The 20,710-nt window shown below is 37.8% G+C and overlaps 1 protein-coding gene across 1 annotated transcript in view; it reads right to left on the bottom strand.

The window, feature by feature from the left end:
• Positions 1-15,415, bottom strand: part of LOC579556 (citron Rho-interacting kinase) — a 34,563-nt gene extending 19,148 nt beyond the window's left edge. The window contains exons 1-17 of the mRNA XM_030991053.1: positions 15,171-15,415; positions 14,559-14,734; positions 13,489-13,733; positions 12,712-12,805; positions 11,951-12,154; positions 10,878-11,031; positions 9,733-9,928; positions 8,618-8,843; positions 7,949-8,076; positions 7,432-7,594; positions 6,580-6,633; positions 4,839-5,048; positions 3,265-3,381; positions 2,752-2,847; positions 1,948-2,064; positions 1,234-1,337; positions 385-538 (exon numbers count right to left, since the gene is read on the bottom strand). Of these exons, the coding sequence (XP_030846913.1) occupies positions 385-538; positions 1,234-1,337; positions 1,948-2,064; positions 2,752-2,847; positions 3,265-3,381; positions 4,839-5,048; positions 6,580-6,633; positions 7,432-7,594; positions 7,949-8,076; positions 8,618-8,843; positions 9,733-9,928; positions 10,878-11,031; positions 11,951-12,154; positions 12,712-12,805; positions 13,489-13,733; positions 14,559-14,734; positions 15,171-15,378 (2,646 nt within the window). The 5' untranslated portion in view covers positions 15,379-15,415. The remainder of the gene's footprint in view (positions 1-384; positions 539-1,233; positions 1,338-1,947; positions 2,065-2,751; positions 2,848-3,264; positions 3,382-4,838; positions 5,049-6,579; positions 6,634-7,431; positions 7,595-7,948; positions 8,077-8,617; positions 8,844-9,732; positions 9,929-10,877; positions 11,032-11,950; positions 12,155-12,711; positions 12,806-13,488; positions 13,734-14,558; positions 14,735-15,170) is intronic.
• Between the last annotated feature and the right edge of the window lie 5,295 nt (positions 15,416-20,710).

Raw genomic sequence — 20,710 nt, 5'->3', positions numbered from 1 at the left:
CCACATGAAACAACTATTAGTACGAAAAAAATAAACAATATTGATAAAGCGAGGTGAACAGTTGAATGTCAAGGCATTAAAAATATCAGTCCTCTGGTAATTTTTATAATTGGATGATTAGCAAAGTTAGATAACTTCAAGAAGAGTGTATTTGTGGGAAAACAAGTTTAATGTTAAGTAGTCAAAAGAAAAATACTGAGAAAAGAAAGTGATATGAAAGAAGTTGGGCTATGCCTCGCAGCCTGGTCTAGTTTAGCTTATATCTCATCGGATTTGTCTGTTAGACTAGACCAAGCTCTCTGAGCTTTTATCAGCTAAACATCTAGACAGCAAACCTACGTCTGAAGAAACAGTCTATCCTGGTTTTAAGATCTAAGAACTTACCTTGTCTAGTTTGGATTGCATCTCTTTGGACTGGTCTGTTAGACTAGACCTAGCCATCTGGGCCTGCTTCAACTCAAACTCTAGACGGCTAACCTGCGTCTGAAGATACAGCCTATCCTGGTTTAAATCTGAAAACTTCTCCGCTTCAACACGTCTACAAAGAAAACAGAAGCAAATCTCAAGCATTATCATTTTCTATACAGTATATTTATTTATCAAGCCTAGTACTCACAGAGAAGCCAGCACTGTAAAAGCAGGTAATAAATATTGTCCTAAAATACGAATTGTTTTGCTTCCATAAATAACAATCATAACTTATAAAATATAAATATTGAAATATTTATTATTAGCTAACAGATGTATTTCAAATATATCAAAATTACCCCCATTCACAGAATCATAGTGCACTTCCTTGACTTGTGTGCAATTTTAGAATTCCATCTCAGGCAAAACATTCTGAGAGGACCTTTAACCAGTTCCATTACGCTCTTGTTGTAATGCTTTAATACCAAGCATGGGAGACTTCACGAAACTAAATATAAAAGGGTGTATGCTCCCCCCCCCCCCCCCCCCCCAAGGGTATCAACCATGGTAAAACATATGTTAATGCATATCATCAAGCTGTAGAAATACCCTGGTCTTTCTTAAACTGTAGTACCTATTGCCCCAATATAATCTGGCTTGGGTCACCACCCCCCCCCCCCCCCCTCCCTCCATCCACCCCAAGTACCTTTTCCGAACCTTTTTCATCATTTCGATGGTTCCAGAATGTCATTAAAATCCCTGGTAAAATATTAAATGTCTTTCCGCGACCATATTTACATCAAGTAATGGTATAGAAAGGCTTACTTGGATTCTTTCTTCTCTTGCTGTGAGAAAGTATGACGGTCAGCAACCATCTTATCTATCTGAGCTTGAAGAACCTTCACTTGATTGTCAAGAACTGTGATGCTCTGAAACAAAAAAGATAACGATCTCCACTATTAACTTGTCAACATTGCCACTGTTCCTGTCTCCTTGCGTGGTTGAGAAATGCATTGAGTCTTGCTGTGCCACAGATTGTAGTTATAAATTGTTTGGTAAAATGAAAGTTTCAAGTAATTCAATGCACTTCCAGATCATCCTAGATGTATTATTTTTCATGTTGATTTTGATACTACATATGTATTGCAAAATAACATGAAGAGATTGATTTTACCTACTAAATATTTGATGAAAAATGTCAAAAACTTGATAGCTTAGAATAATTATGGGGCACATTTCACAGCCAGTTGTATAAAGGTTTTTAAACTATTACAAAATATTACTAAGAAAATAGAAAGTCTCTGGCAAACATATTACGTAGGATGATGTCTACTGAAAATTTACATTCTATTTGTTTACGTGTAAATTTGTATTGCTGAAAAATTGCCTGATACGTGTATCAACTATATGTCTCAGTACATTTTTGGAGGGTCTTATGGGACATTTTAACAAAAGGACTTTCCTCAGAGTCAGAAAGGCATTGTTTTATGTCATTCAACACAGGGTCAATGCCCTTCTGGCTCTCAACAGACACCATACCTCATCTTGTTCTTGTATCTTTTTCAGATGTGAGTCCTGGCAGTCGGCTTGCAGAGAGGATACCCTGTCCAGAGTCTGTCTGTCTCTCTTAGCCACCGATCGGAGCTGCTTCACCTCCTGAACAGAGCACAAAGCAGGGAATAGTTACAATCAATGAATATCCTTAAAGGTATAGACCTGCTTTGGAAATGCCCCCCCCCCACCCCCCCCCCCCCCTCTCAAAAAATGAAATGGAAGCTCTTATTACTAATCATGTGAAAGAATATTTTTTGACTAATACGTGATGATACAAATTTTGCTGGGAAACCGCCTACTAATTGATATATTTGGTGAATTATCATATCGATCCGGCCTGGATAGATATCCCGAATGCACTTCAACATTTAACATTTGGGCATATATTCCTGCTTTTTTGCGAATTTAGGTTGAAGTATTGCCATCTAAACCTCTGAAGGCAATATTTAAACAATATTGAATGGATATGTTGCACCCAAAACCCTTGAACCGCAATTTTACCACTACCGGTCTTTATCTTTAACTGCTGTTTATAAACTGTGTGAATCAAACTGTTATACTACATTATTTGACAATTGGGGTGGTAGCTAAATTAAGCATTCCAATACAAGAATGAGACAACCCTGAAAGCTCAAATAAATAAATAAATAATTTTTTTTCAATAAGGATGATACAGTCTTCATGATCTAGCATTCTGTGTTTCATTCCACTCTCTCCTTTGGTTTTCTTTCTTCTTCTTGTTATTCTTCTCTGCTTTCATATTTTATGATGAATGCCTAACATACAAACCTGTTCTTTGTTGTTTAGTTCTCTTGTTTTAGCAGCTACATCATGTTCATATTCTCTGCACGCTCTGTCAGCTGAAGTTACCTTATTCTCCATTTCCTTTAAAAAAAATTGAAACAAAACTTAAATTTGAAAATTCCTTACAAATTAAAATGAAATTGTTCTGAGGAAATATATGTCGGCTTATTTAAGTATCATTTGGTCTACACATATAAAATGTAAATGGTTCAACCACACATAGAAATAAAATACATGAAGCTAGGTATCCTTCATTAAAATTATTTATAGATTTCTACAGTTCTGGTATATATAAAGGCAAACTAACCGAGGAAAATCATCCAACTTGCTGATTAATCTCAGATTTCTTGAATTTCACTGACTAAAGTCTAGATTTAATCTGTTTGTTTTTCATTCACAACACACACATGTTTTAACACCAGACAGCCAACTTTCAGCCCCAATACATACCTGTTTTGTCAAATGATTATTTAAAAATTTCTGCTGTAATCAACTTACCACAACCTGATTGGCTAGATCCTGTGTTAGACCATGTTTAGATTCCACCTGCTCCTTAAGTCGCTTTTCTCTTTCTTGGACCATTCTCAAACGATTCTCAAGACTGCGTTGATCATCCTAAGTATCAAATTAAAAAGTGGACATGAAACATAGCAGAGATTTTTAAAGTCGACTATCTTGAAAGTCTTCTCTTTTCATTGAATTACGCAATAAACTTTTTTTTTTAATTTTGAAAAAGAGAGCAATTTGGATCAAAATGAAAAATGTTGAAATTGTGTGAGTAGATCAAGCAACACATGCTTCACGTACATTGGACAAAAATATGGAGAGAAAAATGCAATTAAGAAATGCAAAAACATAGAGAGCTCTCCTTTGCTTGCAATTTAGACAACATGCAGGCAATCATTAATAAGAAGGGATTAATTGAAAAGCTTATATGTGTGTATATTTGTTGTACATGTATTTGATTCACTCTACTGCATCAAAAATATAGAATTCGGGTTACGATTAAACTTTACTTGGTTTAAGAGTAGGTTTAGAATTAGGGTTTCAATCGGATTTTAGACTTGGTTTGGAGTTGGATTTAGGGTTACAACTGGGTTTTGGATTAGGTCTAGAGTTATAGCATTAGAACCCGTTCTCACTCACTTTGAAAGTGGTCTTAGTTAGACCGCTCCAGACCGCTCCAGAGGAACGGGTCTTGAGGAACGGTTCGCGAGCGTTCACACTCCGAGCAGTTTTTATGGCTCAAACCGCTCCACAAGTCAAAGTGGTCTTGTTGCTATGGCAGCTCAGGTAGGCGGGTCAATTTTTTCGCGGAATCCAAACCCTATGTCACCTGCGTCCCGTTCGCGACGCGTCCCGTATCCATGTATATGTGTAGTGCCTGACCGATCGCTCATCGCGCGGAACGTCACTTCCGTTCAAAGTACGCTTTCCGTTCACATTGCACGTTAGAGCGCTCTGGAGCGCTCTTAATAAGACCCGCTCCTCAAGACCACCTCGGAAGGTGGACTTCTGGAGCGGTCCAGAAGTCCGCTTCCTGGACCACTTTGAGCGTTCTCACTCACCTAAGAACCGCTCCTGAGGAGCGGGTCTTAGTTAGAGCGCTCTAGAGCGCTCCAACGAAGTGAGTGAGAACGGGGTCTTAGATATAAAGTTGGGTCAACTTGGTCAAGGTTTAAAGTGACTCGGTAACATTGCCTCAGATTATAAGGTCAGTCAGGAAACCCATGACTTTTACAAGCCGTTCACTTGTCTGATTTTCAAGATTTTAATGATTTTAATGATTGGAAATCAAAATTTCATTTTTGTTTTCCTGACGGTTTTTAAAAAACTACAGTCTATTGGAAAAATGAGTATGGTAAAACCGGTCACTCAACGATTTTTACTTTTTCGAGGCACTTCATGATCATTTTGAAGCGCAATTTTTTTAGGGCTTCAATATTACACCATATCCCAGACACTTATAACACGTAGGGCCATGCATCTCAGTTTTAACATTGTTAAACGATGCCCTTAATAGTAAAAACCATGGAGCAATTGTCACTGAAACATGTTGAAATGTAATTTACTTGGCTCTCCTGAAGCTGTTGCTGTAGATCCATGACGGAGGCTCTCATCTCCTGGACAGACCCCTGACACTGCTCCTGGACGATCTCCCTCATCTCCGTCTTCTCCTTCCTTAGTCGCTCGGCTGTACGGCTGGTCCGCTCTTCAGCCTCGCTGGCCTCGCGTAGCTTCACTCTCAGCTCATCCAGTTGGATCTTGCTACTCCTACTCAACTGGAAACAAGATGGGTAGGTTGAAAAATATTAAGAAGTCTTAGGGTGCATTCAAGCTACAATTTTTTAATCCTAGAACACGGTTTTTAAAGACGTTTAGTTTAAAGGGACTTGGTAACATTGTTCAGATGAAAGATAGTGGTGCTAAGGTAGTGACTTCAATGCTAGATGTACAATCATAGATAATCTGAAAATTTGAGTGAAAACAAACCATTATTCATGGTACAAATTGGGAAAAAAAGATCTGATCGATTCCTTAATTCTCCCAACAATATTGTTACAATTTACTTACATTTTAGGTGAATGGAAATCGTCACAAAGTAATAAAATGGCTCTACATTCCATTCCAGACATTTACGGTAAGTGTTGACAGATTTTTTATAGCCTGTTTTATGTCTTTTATTCATGGAAAAACGGTTGGGAAAATTCAAACATGGTTGGGAGAATGTACTGTTGATCACTGTTAGAGGGTGTCATACATCGACTCCTTCAAAGAAAACCATACATATCTTTGTGGTTTGAGAATTTTTTCAGGATTTTTTGCATGTCAGAGGGTTAGTACAGTAGAAGGAATATAGTAAGTAACATTTTATACAAAAATTAAGCAATTTTTTCATCAACAATGTTACCAAGTCACTTTAAAGCATGGGTTGCGTTCAAGCGGTTTTAAGCAATTTGTTGTCGGTCGTAATAATAAACGTGTTTCAAAGCGCAAACAAGAAATGCTGAAACAAATGCGTTTTTTGTAATGTGATTCACTTAAAAAACTTGCTTGAACGCAACAGAGATCATGATTCTATGATGTCATTATCGTGGCCTACTTCTAGTTTGGCCGACAGTCGACCGTAAATAAATTCAGAAAGCGTGCGCCAAAGTTGACCTATTCTTCCTGGGTCAAACTATGCAGTGTGATGCACAGTGGCTGGGCTTGAAATGAGCGAGAATCAGCGTTGATGGAAAATCGCTTGAACGATCTCCCGCAGTAACCGTGTTTTGTAAAGGCTTTTGATTTGTGATTCTAGCTTTAAAAAAAAATCGCTTGAACGCACCCTTACAGTACTAGAATGTTGATTCTGGTTAACGGAGGCTTTGATGGAATAACTACCGGTATAAGGAAGTTAGTGTGTAACTGGTATGTGCTTACTGATATTTAGATTAAATCATTTTTGTGAGAAATAAACAATCAAATAATATGTTACCACACAATAATACCAACATCACAATCCAAATTTTTTGAAATTGTCGGCTGCATTGCAATGAATCATTCTCTACTCATACCCCCTGATCTGCACATATTACGATACAGAAATGTGAAACACTCTACACTCATTTCATTTGGGTGGTTTGTTTGATTTACCCGACTGCTAAGAGACATGTGTATGCTTTTAAGTAAGCAACCAGGGTACCAACGGCATTAAGTCCTCTCTATACCACTGAGCCAACGCTCTTCACTCTTAATTTAATTTTGCTGTGTACTATTTCTTTAAGTGTTTTACCACCTCGTGTCTGAATAGGGCTCGACAATTCTTACCCTCTCTAGTTGCGACTGTAGCTCTTCCACCTCACTCCGAGATCCTTCACAGGACTATAATGAAACACATGTCACAATTAAAGTAAAACTGGAAGAAAAATAATTTCTATAATTTTTGTTATGTTAGGCTTGCTGGGAGAAGTTTCAATTGTTGGCTTGCACCCAGTAGACTGCCATGGATCGGTGATCATGCCTGGTGGTAGAGTCTCTGCTCAGCAAGCAGTGGATGGCAGGTTCAAAACCTGCTGGTTCCAATAATATTTTTGACTTGTTTTTAATTACAAGATTGAGCATGCTATCTTTATCTACTGGGTTCAAGCCAACAATTTATTTCCAACAAAAGTTCTATGTACATCATGAAGCCAAAAGAGCCTTGCATTGAAAGATACAGTAAATATCAAAATTATATTTTGCAACCATAAAGAAATACACTTATATGAACATCTAACAAAGCCAACATCTCATCTTCAGCATTTAACATTACTTTTGCTCTAACTAGTGCTCACACTTATTGCAATAATCAATGAAAAATATGGCTGTGTTTAATATAAGAAGAAACTCAATCATAATTGTGTCCATATATTTCAGAAAGTGTTTCAAAATTTGGTCTACTGTTTTCTGAAGCACTAAAATAAACCATACCTTTGTGAGTTTTGACTTGACATTGTAAACCTGGGCCTTGAAATCTTCTGAGCTCTCTTAACTTCCTCTGACTACTATCATCACTGATACTTCAGTACTTTCAATTTCTATCCTTTTCTTAGTTTAACTACTTCTACTTGCACTGCTACTTTTATTACATTTCTCACTGCCCTACACATTTTGAAGATGTGTTTTATGAAAAAAGTGTACCTTTGTGAGTTTTGACTTGACATTGTGAACCTGGGCCTTGAAATCTTCACACTCCTGTGTCTTCTGTCTAAGCTCGGCTTCTAGCTTCTGAGCTCTTTTGACGGCTACCTGACGATCGGTCTCCATCTGAGAGAATGCCTGCTTGTAGTCCTCAACTTCAGCTCTGAAGGACAAGAACATAAAACAAACTGATATTGGGGATAATATAATACCTTAACCCTACTAGGGGTTGCATAATAAATCACCCTACCCCTTTACTTTTGAACCAACATGTTCTTGATGGGGGGGGGGGTGTTCAAACTGTGAAGTTTAGTCACACTACATCCTCAAGTTGTATGCATCACTTACTACCAAACTCATTAAAAACTTCAAAGAATTGGTTAAAGTGGAGCAACTTCACAGTAGAAGTATGTACCATTGTCACCACCAATAGCATATTGTTTCATGTGACCTTTTGGAATGATCTTTCAACAGTCGAAAAGTGCCTTTAGCAATTCATTCCGAGGCTTTTACTTGCCTCCATTCTTCATCTCTAAGTTGTTGTTCTTTCTTGCTGGTCTGTCGTATCTCTCCCATCAGTCTCACTGCCTTACTGTCCATATCCTTCTGCTCATTCCTCTCCTGCTCTAGAGTACGCCTCAATTTCTACAACAACAAAAAACAAACATATGACAGCATATTAAGATCTTACTTTATCAATTTCTACATCAAAATAAAGATTAAATTCATTGATTTCACTGTCTTAATTTTCCATTCGAAAAACAACAGTGCATTGAGTTTTGAACTTAACTACCGAGTTCTGCGTATATGCCATCTGATCTACGAAGAATTGCAAGAGAAACAACAGAAAATCTAGAGATCTGAAGAATTCATGAAATTGTGTATTTTACCCCTCAGTGCCCAGAGTGAAATATGACTAAATTTAAAATAGATATAGCAGAACTGCTAAATTTGGTCTAGAATTTAAGCATTTTACAACCTTAAAACCCTGATGCTACAATTGAAACTGAAATAAAATGTAATGAACAGAAGAGTGAGAGTTCCAGTGATAGCGAATCCATATGCTTTGCAGCAGAGAAAGCAAAAGATAGATTCCCTACATTTGAACTTCAGTATATTTGAATTTTGTAATCCGTACTGGTTGAACAGCTCTACAAATCTGAATAGACAAACCAGTAATACTTACATTCAGATCAGCGACTGACTCAGCTAGTTTTCTTTCCACAGCATTCTTCTCAGGCTGAATAGTCTTTAAAGCTTCTGTCTTCTCCTTCAAACTTTTACTCAGCTCATTGTTGTGTCTAGTGAGGGAGCTATGCTGAGATTCAAGACGTCTGCAGCGATCCTGGAGTTTCTGATCGGGCATGGAGCTCATCTCCATCGGTGCTGATAGTGTGGTGTTCATCATTGACCTGAGTGTAAGAATGAAATACAGTCAAACCTGCTTTAGTGACCACCTGTCTACAAAGACCACATATTTTATTTCCCTTGAAAATGGTTTCTCATTGAAACATGTACTAAAGGAACCTGTATATAAAGACCACCTGTCTACAAAGACCACTTTTTGTGTTTCCCTTGGGCGGTTGCTATAGACAGGTTTGACTGAACATGTATGAATAGAGTCCTGGCTACTACCCTGCAGACCGCCAACCCTTAATTATGCTGTGGATACGAGACTACATGAAATAGGGCAAGAAACCGCCCCCCCCCCCCCCCTCTCTTTCCAGGAAACATGGATGATGATGTAAAAAACTATATACCATCTACATGTGTAGGAGAAACACACTGTAGATGGGATGATGGAACTGTAATACCAGACAAGACGTCAAAGAGGAAAACTAAGTTGGTCCAAAAACAAAAAACCAGAACACAACCTACAGAAATGTATGTTGCAGGAGAGAGAGAGAAAGAGAGAGAGAGAGAGAGAGGGGGGGGGGGGGGAGTAGGGAGGGAGGAAGAAAAAGGGAGAGAGCATCAGATCATGTGTTGTACTATCATATATATCCCTACAGGTGTACCCCCCTTTGTACCTACTGTAAGCAGCGTGGACGACGTAGAGAGGGGGGAGTAGGGAGGGAGGAAGAAAAAGGGAGAGAGAGAGAGGGGGGGGGCATGCGTGTTCCCAAAATCTCTGGCTCGTAACAAAGAAAAAGATCTGCCCGTATTGACTTTACACACCGAGTTTTGCTGAAAAGGGGGGGGGGGGTGAGAAGACAGGGATAAAGGAACATATAGAAATTGAGGGAGAAATATGAAGTACACAGCAAAGGACATTTATAATTTTTCAGAGGTGTGACTCACATATCACCCAGCCCTTGGTTGTTGCTGGATGTCTTTGAGTAGGTGAATCCCACAAAGGGTAGGTCATGCCCTGAGAAACCTCCCTTGCATCTCATGAGGATGCTAGCGTTGTGCTTCATAGGCTCGATAGGATCAAATTCATCAAAGTTAGACACGTCATCCACGCTGCTAACAGTAGGTACAAAGGGGGGTACACCTGTAGGGAATATAAAGATTCAATTGTATGTATTTCCTCGACTTTAATAATCCCTCAAATAGGACTTACAGCTGCAGGACCCCTGAAGCTTATCTCCAGGTATACACTTGCTTAGTCATTAGTATAACCCTTGATGAATTTAATTTAACTACTTGTAACATATGAGAGTAGAAAAATGAGAGAAAGAGGTTGGTGAAAGGTTGGCGAAATAAGATTTATATTGAGAAATGTATGAATGGTAATAAGGTGAGATTACTAAACATGCCGAGGGATACTACATCAAGACATGACATTACTACTGACTTGCCAGTTTGAAAATTCAAAAGGCGTAGACATTTCAACTTAAAAAAACATTCATAAGTTTCTTATTGTTCACGCAATTTCTTGACAATGTACCCGCTCTGTTCTATGAATTTTCAGCTTCTCTTCACAGCAACTTGCTTTTAAAGGGGAAGTCCACCCTGATATTATGTTGGTTTTAATAAAAAAATAGGACAGTACTTAATTTTTTAAGTTGTCATCAAAGGGGAACACAAATTGGCAACACTGACATATCTTGCAAGCTCAGCTCCAATTTGCTCTGTACAGAAAATTTCCTAAACTTTTATTTTCTTAGTTATTGATGACGAAATAGATTTGTTTCATACTGGGGTAGTATAAAAACGTTTTGCAATAGTTATATTGAGGGTAAATGTGTGATTAAAAATTGTCTAAAGCGAAAACATAAAAGTTTTTCAGTACTGGGCTAATAGGGAGAAGAGCTCGTCACAGGGTTGCCAATTTGTTTTTGATTGATCGCACCTTCCAAAAATTAATATTTTTTTTTATTTTTAATCAGCTTTTGCTCAAGCTTTCACTAACCTGCTTCTAACAAAACCAACCTAATATCAGGGTGGACTTCCCCATTAACACTGGGTTGCTCATTCAGCAATGAATCAAACGCATTTACCGTCTCGTAGTGTTGCCCACTCAAGGCCGGTGAAGAACTCATGATATCCCAGCTGCTCATAGCCGATCCTCGCAGACCTGTCGCATAGCAGCTGCTTGATGAGACTCGTTGCTCGAGGAGTTAGGGGAGAACTGGTAGGAAAGGATAGCTTCCTCTGAATACATAAACAGATGATTTTTATATATCTCAGGAAAGTTATGTGAATGAAAACATATTCATATATATCGAGGGGTCAGTGACACAAAGACGTAACTCTATTTTGGCCAATTTGAGAAAAAGTGGTTTATGTGTCACTGAGCACTTGGGCCTTAAGGAGTTAAGTCTATGTTTCACTAGCCATTGACTTCAATGAGGTGTTGGGTGGAGTTGAGTCTTTGTGTTTCCTGGAAAGCCCACATTTTCCTGAACATTTGGATATCAAATACTCATTTTGGCGAAATATAGAGTTATGTCTTTGTCTTTGTCACTGAACCCTTGATATGTCTCATGAAAAGGATTACTTCAAATTCCAGAAAGAGAGAGAGAAGGAAAGAAAAGGGTTCACTTTATTTCAACCTTGATAATGATAACTTTCAAGGGCCTTGTCGATATAAAGCCTGCATTTAAATGCGACCGCAAAGATTACATAGGAGTCCTCGACACTCAATCGTGATTTGTTGAAAATAAAGTTGTGTTTAAATGTTTTGATTTGCATATAAAAGCAACCTGTTGTGGTCAACAAAGTAGTCACGAACAGAACACATGAACATTCTATCGATGTTAATCATCCTCAAGTTGTCAAGCTGTTTATTTTATCCCTTACATAAACAAATCATAGCTTTATCTTTTGTATCCCATGCATTGCTGATAGTGCAACCCGTCTGGAGTAAAAAAAAAATTAAAAAAAAGGATTCGGGGAGGGAAAAAATGGCATCAAACAACATTCGCCACCTTTTGAGTAAGAAAAGAGGGGGAAAAAAGGAAAAATCTGGAAAAAAACGGGAAACTGATTTAAATCGGGTAATTATCACGCCTGTCCATGTTTATATCTAATAAATTCACATTCAAATATGTTGATTCTTGAAGCTGCTTACCTGAAAATCCATGATGTTGCTGTAGGTGATTACCATTGAGTCATCACTGAACGGGGTCTTACCGACCATCATCTCGTAGGCGACTATACCCAGAGACCACCAGTCACACTCGGTACCATAGCTGGCGTCCAAGGAACCGTTGAGGCTCTGGAGAACCTCTGGGGCTACGTAGTCTGGGGTACCCACCGGCATCTTAGAGCTGACCTGCAGGTAGACAAAAAAGAGTGGATCATTGTAAATAATAAATAGACCGATTACCCCCCCCCCCCCAAAAAAAAAAAAAAAAATGCCATGAGAGTGGAAGCAGTCTTTAAAGGCAAATAGTCTTTATGGAAATGCAGTCACTCAAAAAGGTTTTAAGGTAATGGTGATGGAAACCCAATTTGTCAAGAGAAAGAATACAAATTGCGATAATCCAGATCTACATGATCGTTCTGACAAGAATTTTGGGATGCATGCAAACAAACAACCTCCATTCCCCTGGGAGTACCCTAGCATATAATTAATGTTTAAAGCCAAACTGCAAATATTATCATTATAGCTTATTCAGCATCCTCTCCTGGCTAAAGTAGAGGTTTGAAAATGTACAGTACTGTCTTGCCAGAGAACACAAGTACTCTGAAGAATTACCCACCAGATCCTGGAACCTCTTTAATTCACCAATGGACACTTGTCTGGCACTGGTCACAGGATTGGAATGGGCCTACCCTATTAAACTGAAAGTTATTTCTTTATTAATCTATACAAACACAGTGACTTACTGTATTTTTATCTCCCAATTTAGCTGCAGATCCAAAGTCAGCCAACTTGATGTGCCCGGTACGATCCAAGAGAACGTTGTCTGGCTTGATATCTCTGTAAAAATTGTATGAAAAAAATACATGCAATCATGGAAACTGGCTGGAAGCCTTATATTAAATGGGGATCATATGGTAAATTAATGGGAATTCTCACATAGATTGGAAAAGGAAAAAAAATCCAATGTACTATAAGATTATATCCCATGATGCAATATTCTTTTTTCCTCTTCAGTGTATTATTTTTTACGAGTGATTACATTGTATTTTCTTGTTTTCAAATAATATTTTCAAGGAGCATTCCAATCAATCTGACTTTTAGTTTTTCTGCAAGGCTTTGTTTACCCTTCATCCAAAGTGAGTGAAATATAGCCTTGTGGCACATAAGAAGTAGTTTGAGAGGTCCAAACCAATTTTGCAAGTTATCATATTGACTACTCAATTCTATAATTCCCATAGACTAAATACAAAGACCATATGATATGGTTCCCAGAGAGAATCAGTTAAAAAAGTATTCATTGACATATATTTATTACACTTGTCTGTGCCATTATTGGGGAGACTTTACCTTCAGTATGTTTGTTCTGAAGTCTGCCACGCTTTATAGTATTAGCAAAAGACGTTATGCACTGCCAAGAAATCTGGACTTTGATTTTATACTCGTCTATGGCAATGCACATTTCCCAAGGCATGGAGACTATGCTGCTAACTACTAGGTTAAAACCTTGTGTATTTACTCACCTGTGGACATATCCCATGGTGTGTAGGCTATGAATCGCAGCCACGAGTTCCGCCAGGTAGAACCTTGCCATGTTCTCCTCGAAGACATCATCAAACCTGGCCAGGAGAGACAGAAGGTCACCCCCAGGATGGAACTCCATCATCAGGTACAGGTTATCATCATCCTGGAACGCATACTGGAGCTTGGTCAACCATGGACTCGATGCCCTGGCCATGATGTCCTTCTCCTCTTCAAAGAAGGCAACCTGGAGAAATCAAGTACCACAATAATAATAATAATAATAAATAATAATAAAAACGGTGCTTATAAAACGCTTACCAACAAAGTCTCTATACCATACATATCGTTTCAGGCTCAGATTTAACCCAGAGGATCAATAGTTTTCCAAAGGTATAAACCCAAAAGGACATTCCAATATCACTAGCATTCATTTTCAAAAAGTGTTTGGTATTCTGGGTGACCAATTATTAACATACTTATCTCTTGTCCTAAAGTACAGTCTTTGTAAATTTAATAAAAGGTTGCCTAAGTTGGTTGGATTTTAAAATCTTGTCTGAAGACAATACTTTCTATCCAAGAAAAACATGGTTAACTCCCCCTACAATTTAAGAAATGGAGATTTGAGTTTTGATTTTCCTCACCATATTATTATTTTATTTATTTATTTTTTGTTGGTGTGTAAACATGATACCACTGCTTTGTCTATTATGTAAATATGGTTATAATGTGATTTTTGTTATTAATTATTTTGTATTAATAAAAATTGGAAGAAAAAAAAAATGTTTTCCAAAGGTTTAAAAGATCAGTCTTACCTCCTCAGATTGACATCATATTTTTCTTCCATTCTTACACTTTTATGACTGATGAAATTATTGAAATGTATATTTACATGAACATGTATGAATAATAAAGTTCTATGCAAGACACAACAGTTAAATGTGGTGACAGAAATTCAATTTTTTTTGTCTCAATTTTTAACAACTTAAAGATTCAAGAGCTTATTTAAATTCAAAAATTTCTTGTCCTAAAAACAAAAACGATCAAATAAACCTTGTTTTAACAAACTTACATTTTCTTTCGCGAGGGTTTCAGCCTTGTGCAGTACTTTCATGGCATAGACATCATTGGTCACTTTCTCCCTGACCACTTGGACCTGTCCAAAGTGACCACGCCCAATCACATCCTTCACTTCAAAGTCATTGATACTGATCTGAAGATTCTTGACCTTGCTGACCGTTTGTTTGACTGGTAAAAATAGAAGGGAAAAAACATGAATTTGAAATAATTCCAACCTAACTGTAATCAAAATATTCCATTTCATTTCATCTTTTAGAGGACACATTGATTTTTTCAGTTAATTTACATGTATTTTTTAATTTTATTATTGTTCCGATGAGAGCAAGCCCCAAAAGCAAAACTAATTTTAAAAGTTCAAACCATCACCATGAAAACTGCATTATACAAAAGCTTTTTTTATTAGCACCCTTTGAATTAATCTGAATTAGTCTGTGTGCTTTTTTTTTGACAACTTTTCTACCATTTGAATAATCTAAACTACAAGAATAAATGAATAGTAATACAGATATAACCACATACATTACTCTCCATTAGTTTCCTTTATCAACATAAATGTACAATCCCAAGTTATTTTGGAATGACGAAAATAGTTTTATGTGCTTACATTTGTTCACAAATTGTGCGGCATGTTTGTTGGTTCGCTTGAGCTGGTCTTGACTGCACTCCCCATACAGAGCTAAGAGGGCATCAACCAACCCATCACGGCTCAGATGAGAACAAGATGTAGCGTTTAATCCTTCTTTAGCTTTGCCAGCAAACAGCTGGTTTAGCTTGCTGGTGCGCAGGCCAGGTGGCTCAGACTTCCCAGCCATCTTTGCTTCTATTTGGAAGAAATAATATACATGAAGTAGAAAAAAGGAGAAAAAAGAAGAAAGGAGATAAAACAAACAATGAACACAACAAAAACATATAGATGTATTACAAGGGTTCAATATGAAAACAACCCTGTACATGAATGGTGGTGTAACTTGTGCGTGACCTTAATCGCGGAGAGTTCCATAGACCGGATTCCCATAGACTATATCTTTAAAAATCTGATACCACCAATGGAAAGAGGAAACTAAAATTATCTGGAGACACAATTTTCTATGGAATATTGTTTCAAATTATGAAAAATATTGACAAAAGTTCACCACATTTTGCTGTCTTTTTTGTATCCGTTTCAATCATTTTTAACTCAGACTCAATGACAAGGGCCTAGGCTAGGAGGAGTACTAGGAATCTTCATCATTCATAGCAAATTAGCAAGAGAAGATGTCATCAAAATTGTAAATAAAAAGAGATACCAACTTTTTTTTTTCTTCAACTGATTGGATGATATCGATATCTGGCTTGACTTGAGCCTTGCCCTTGGCTTGATCAGGACAGGGAGAAAAACAGAAAACCGTTTTCTCAAATTCAAAACAAAAGTTAATGAATAATTTCATTCTTAAATCAATTCTAGACCCTATAGACTCTAGTATTTTGATATTAATATCAGCATGACTTCACAAGCATTATTAGATATGATTGCATGATGCTAATAATTAAAAGACCTAAAGAGTAAAGCTAAGTAAGTAAAGTAAAGAATCACAAAGTAAAATGTGTAGACACTACTACCAGAAACAATACATGAACACGAACGAATGGGACTTGATACTTGCACGACCAGAGATTGAAACGTAGAATTAGCCTTTCTTTCACACCATTAGTCAACCACGAATCATTCCAGTTACACATATTCTTATTTGCCTCTAATTTTCTACACTTGTATCATTCTTTTGTATAATAAGTCATTTAAAACGATAATATCAGTCAAAAATATCACTCACCTAAATTAGACTGGCAGTCAAATAATCCGCTTTTCGTTTTTATTTTGTATTACGATATGAGAGATGGCCGTTCATTGGCGCTGCTCAAGAGCTTGCATATGAATTAGCGCATGTGATTGGTCTAATGATCTGATATATTGGCGCATGCGTAATGTCTGTATTTCGAAAGACGTCGTGACATACAGAATGGGGGGGGGGGGGCATCGAAGAATAACATTATAAAAAGAACGATGGAGAAGGAGAAGGAGAAGAAGAAGACCGAAGAAGAAGAACAAAAGGAGACGTTCGACGGGCTATAATCGAATTCATTACGCGCGGTATTCCTGGCGCTGTTATATTCGATCATACGAATTATAACACAAAATCGGAACTGCATAAAAAAGAATATATCCCCATCTAGTTTCTAGTTTCTGCTTAAAACTTTAAAAAGGCTTATAAATATGGTAATGATCCTCTGTAATATCTTTCTTATTCTGCGTTCACATATAGTCTACATGTAGATACTGTTGCATGCCGGGTTGTCAAATTTTCTTCTAAACTCTCAGTCTAAAGCCAACCTTTCAATGCCCCAACACATTTAATTTGAATTTGAAGTGAATTCGGATTTTAATTCACTAACAACAACACACCACAATGATGGCAGTATATGAACAATCATACGCAGTCACAGTGGCGGATTCAGTGGGGCACAGGGGGCGTGTTCCCACGGTAAAAAAAGGGGGGAAGGCGGAGGGGAAGAAAAGGGAGAAAAGGAGAAAATGAGAAAAAGGAAGGGGAAAGGAGCTAGGGGGAAAGGAAAACAAAGGAAGAAAAGAGGGAGGAGAGAAAAGGGGAGAGGAGAAAAGGGACAGGGAAAGGAAGAAAGTGGAAGAGAGGGGAGAGAAAAGGAAGAAAGGGAAGAAAGGGGGTCGAAAGACAGAGGAGAGAAAAGGGGGAAAAGGAGAATAATGAGAATTAAGGGAAAAGAAAGAAAGGGGGATGATATTAGAAGTTTTTTTTTTTACCGGGAGTCAATGTGATGTAGTAATATAAAAGAATATACAAGAATAATCTGATAACAGTTGGTAATCATCTTAATTTTTCATTTATATCTTCATCATCTGCTCGATTAATTTAATATTTATTTGGTCTTATGATCTTACCTTCCCAAAATTAAAATTATAGCTACCTTTTTTTCGGTCATGATTTGTCCTACTTCTTCTTCCTTCTTCCCCCTTTTCACTTTTCCTTCTTATCTGTTTTACCTCTCCTTGTTCGTTTCGTGTTTGTAAATTGTATGTTGTTTTGAAATATTGTTTTGTGTTTTCTAAGTCTTCGTAGGCAAAATTTGAAACATTTATATTTTTATATTTTTCTGGGGGATCCACGAACTTACAAGCACTGCTTTTCAGTGGATCCCCCCCCCCCCCATTTCCTCAGAAATTAAGAATTTCTTGTAAATAATTTTATAATGTGCAAAGTTTATTTGTATAGTTTGAATTGTATGAAATAAAATGTAATATCTTTGTTTACCTTTCTGTAGGAAATGAAATAAATATGAATATGAATATGACAAAGTTAAGTCGAACATGACTAATGTCAAAGATTTTATCTCCTGTATATCTTCTAACTTATAACTTTAATAGTCTTGAATGACTTTTCCGATATATCTATTCTATATGACCTCTTTCAGCAGATTGTCCCCGCCATTTATCCTGCCACAGTTGCCGGTTTCATTGCCATATCATTTTATGTCATCCCTGTGGCCGCGAAAAGTACAATTCTGCCTTCCGCAAAGTTTCTATCCGTTACACAAGCATTTTTTTCTATCGCATACATGTAATGCTTATATTGCTTCCAGTTTAAAACTTCAACCATTTCCCCTTCAATTTAACGATCTGGAAGTGATTGATTGTGGAAATTGTATATGGTACTGTCAGGCGCGTACGTAGGGGGGGGGGGTAACCTCCCCCTAACCCATTTTGTTTAATGTGTGTGTTTCGGAGGAACCCATCCCCCCTCAATTTGTTTATAATGTTATAAAAAAAATTAAAAAATTGGGCTTTAAAGGGTGACAACAAAAAGTGACCCTACCCCTCCCACGTGCTCTCACACCCCCCCCCCCCCCCACCTCCCGCTTATTCAACGGCTGGCTGAGTTGTTGCGAAATTTGTCCTAAAAAACTGGGGTGGGGGGGGGGGAGTGCTCTTAATAATCTTAATAATGATGAATATCTTGAATTTCTAAAAACGTACAAAGTTTAAAAGTTTGAACCTGGCATAAAAAGTATTCAAGCTGTATTCAGGCATGTAACACGTCATTCGCTTTTCTCCTCTGACTCTCACGACCCTGGTTTATATACACAGGGTATATAGCCACATGATTAGGCCTGTTAATACTGCTCTTCCTACGGTCCCTGCGGCCCTGCCACATTATATAGACCTACTGTTACCAGGAACCCATTTAATTTACTTAAATTTAAGTTCTACCTATGGCTTGGACTTATACAATATGGTAGGCAATTTATGCCCTCGAGACCGGAAACTTTCCTTTTAAACAAAAAGAAGAACAAAAACCTGGGGGAGGATTTATTATGTACTTAAAGTATGTCCTAGTCGGGTTTTGCCGGTGGGGTGAAGTTGAGGGGGGGGGGGTATGGTGCTTTAATAGCTCGTGCCCACTACCCCGACAGTGCCACTCGCCACTCAATCACCACGGTTGACTCACTATTCAACCGTGTATGCGAATATTTTATCTTATGAATCATTATAAACTTTAACAAAGAGACGCGTTCAAAAGCATATCACAAAAACTTAATATATTATTTAGTTTTCTGCAAGTTAATGCGATGGAAATGTGATAAGGCCATCTTTTTCAATTGTAGTTTAGGTTTAGGAAAGATGTAAAAATATTTATTAGCTGTCACTAGTTTACAGGAGCAAAAAAAGGGATGGTGGATTCCCCCCTCCGGCATGGCAACATGAGTTCGGAAGGGGGGGGGGGTCCACCTCCCCCAAGTACATGGGTGTCGATCCCGGGGGGGGGGGGGATGGGGGGATATATTCCCCCCCCCCAATATTTCAGGTGGGGGGGATGGCCTATACAATCATCCCTCCCCCCCCCCAATAATTCACCATCAAAAAAAAAAAGGGGGAGAGAAAAATTAAGGATGAGAGCCCGATGAGAGTAGTAAATGGTTATTACTCGCAAGATGACCATCAATATACACATTTTGCTATCTCATTTTCATAATACATACATATATACGAAGTAAATAAGACAACCGTATATGAGACAAGAATAAATTGAATGCTCGCTCATACGGCTTCATCAGGAATTGATGAATTTATCCAATTTGTTCAATCAACAGCATCATAGAAATGCAGTGCGCCAAATGCAAAGACGCAGCGTCAAAAAGCAACGAGCTAAATGTTAAGCGCGAAGCGCAAAAATAGCAATCTGCAATGCACATCAGACAATCCTGGACAGTGTAAACATAGATGAACTCTGTGACGATTTCGTGATGAGATCGGAGACAAGGAGAAAGATTTTCGGACATTTAGTATGACTTATAAAATAGTTCTCTAGTTGATATGTAAAGGCGCTAAATAAATACCAATAATATGTATGTATGTATGTTATGTTGTTTCCGTTCACCCTTTTTTTTAAAAATTCACGTCATTGTATCTTTATTTTTGTTTTTTTCACTCATTTTATTTCCTGATATTTCCTAATAGATTTTTCATTTTTGGAGAAAGATTATTATGACACAACTTATTTGTGACACAAATTATTTTCAGTGGGGAAACTGAATTCAGACAAGGATTAATATAGAGAACTGTACAACGAATCGTCTCCTTTCTCTAATAATTCAGTGAAAAGGGCAAAGCTGTTAGGAGGCAACTGAATTCAGACGTGGATTAAGCGTAATAATCAAATGAAACGTCAAAGTACACGATACAACGAAGCGTCTTCTTTTACGAATAATTTAATGAAACGTGAAAGCTTCCGCGCTAAGCGCGGAATGGGCGAAAATGAATACAGACAAGGATTAAGTGTAATAATTTATTGAAACGTTAAAGCTTCCGCGCTTCGCGCGGAAGGGGGGGGGGGGGAACTGAGTTCATGAAGGACACGATACAACAAATCGTCTTTTTTCACTAATGTGAAAGCTTCGCGCAGGAATGGGCGAAAATGAATTCAGACAAGGATTAAGAGTCGAGAATGGTACGTAGGATCGTCTTCTTTCTTTAATCATCTAATGAAACATCAGAGCTTCCGCGCTACGCGCGGGGAAGGGGGAGGGGGGGGGGATTTGATTCAAACATTAAGGATTAAGAGTCGAGAATGGTAC

Source organism: Strongylocentrotus purpuratus, unplaced genomic scaffold (genome assembly GCF_000002235.5).
Source record: "Strongylocentrotus purpuratus isolate Spur 01 unplaced genomic scaffold, Spur_5.0 spur5_scaffold_2, whole genome shotgun sequence".
NCBI lineage: Eukaryota > Metazoa > Echinodermata > Echinoidea > Camarodonta > Strongylocentrotidae > Strongylocentrotus > Strongylocentrotus purpuratus.
The sequence above is the reverse complement of the archived record's forward strand: the minus strand, read 5'-3'. Positions and strand labels throughout refer to the sequence as shown.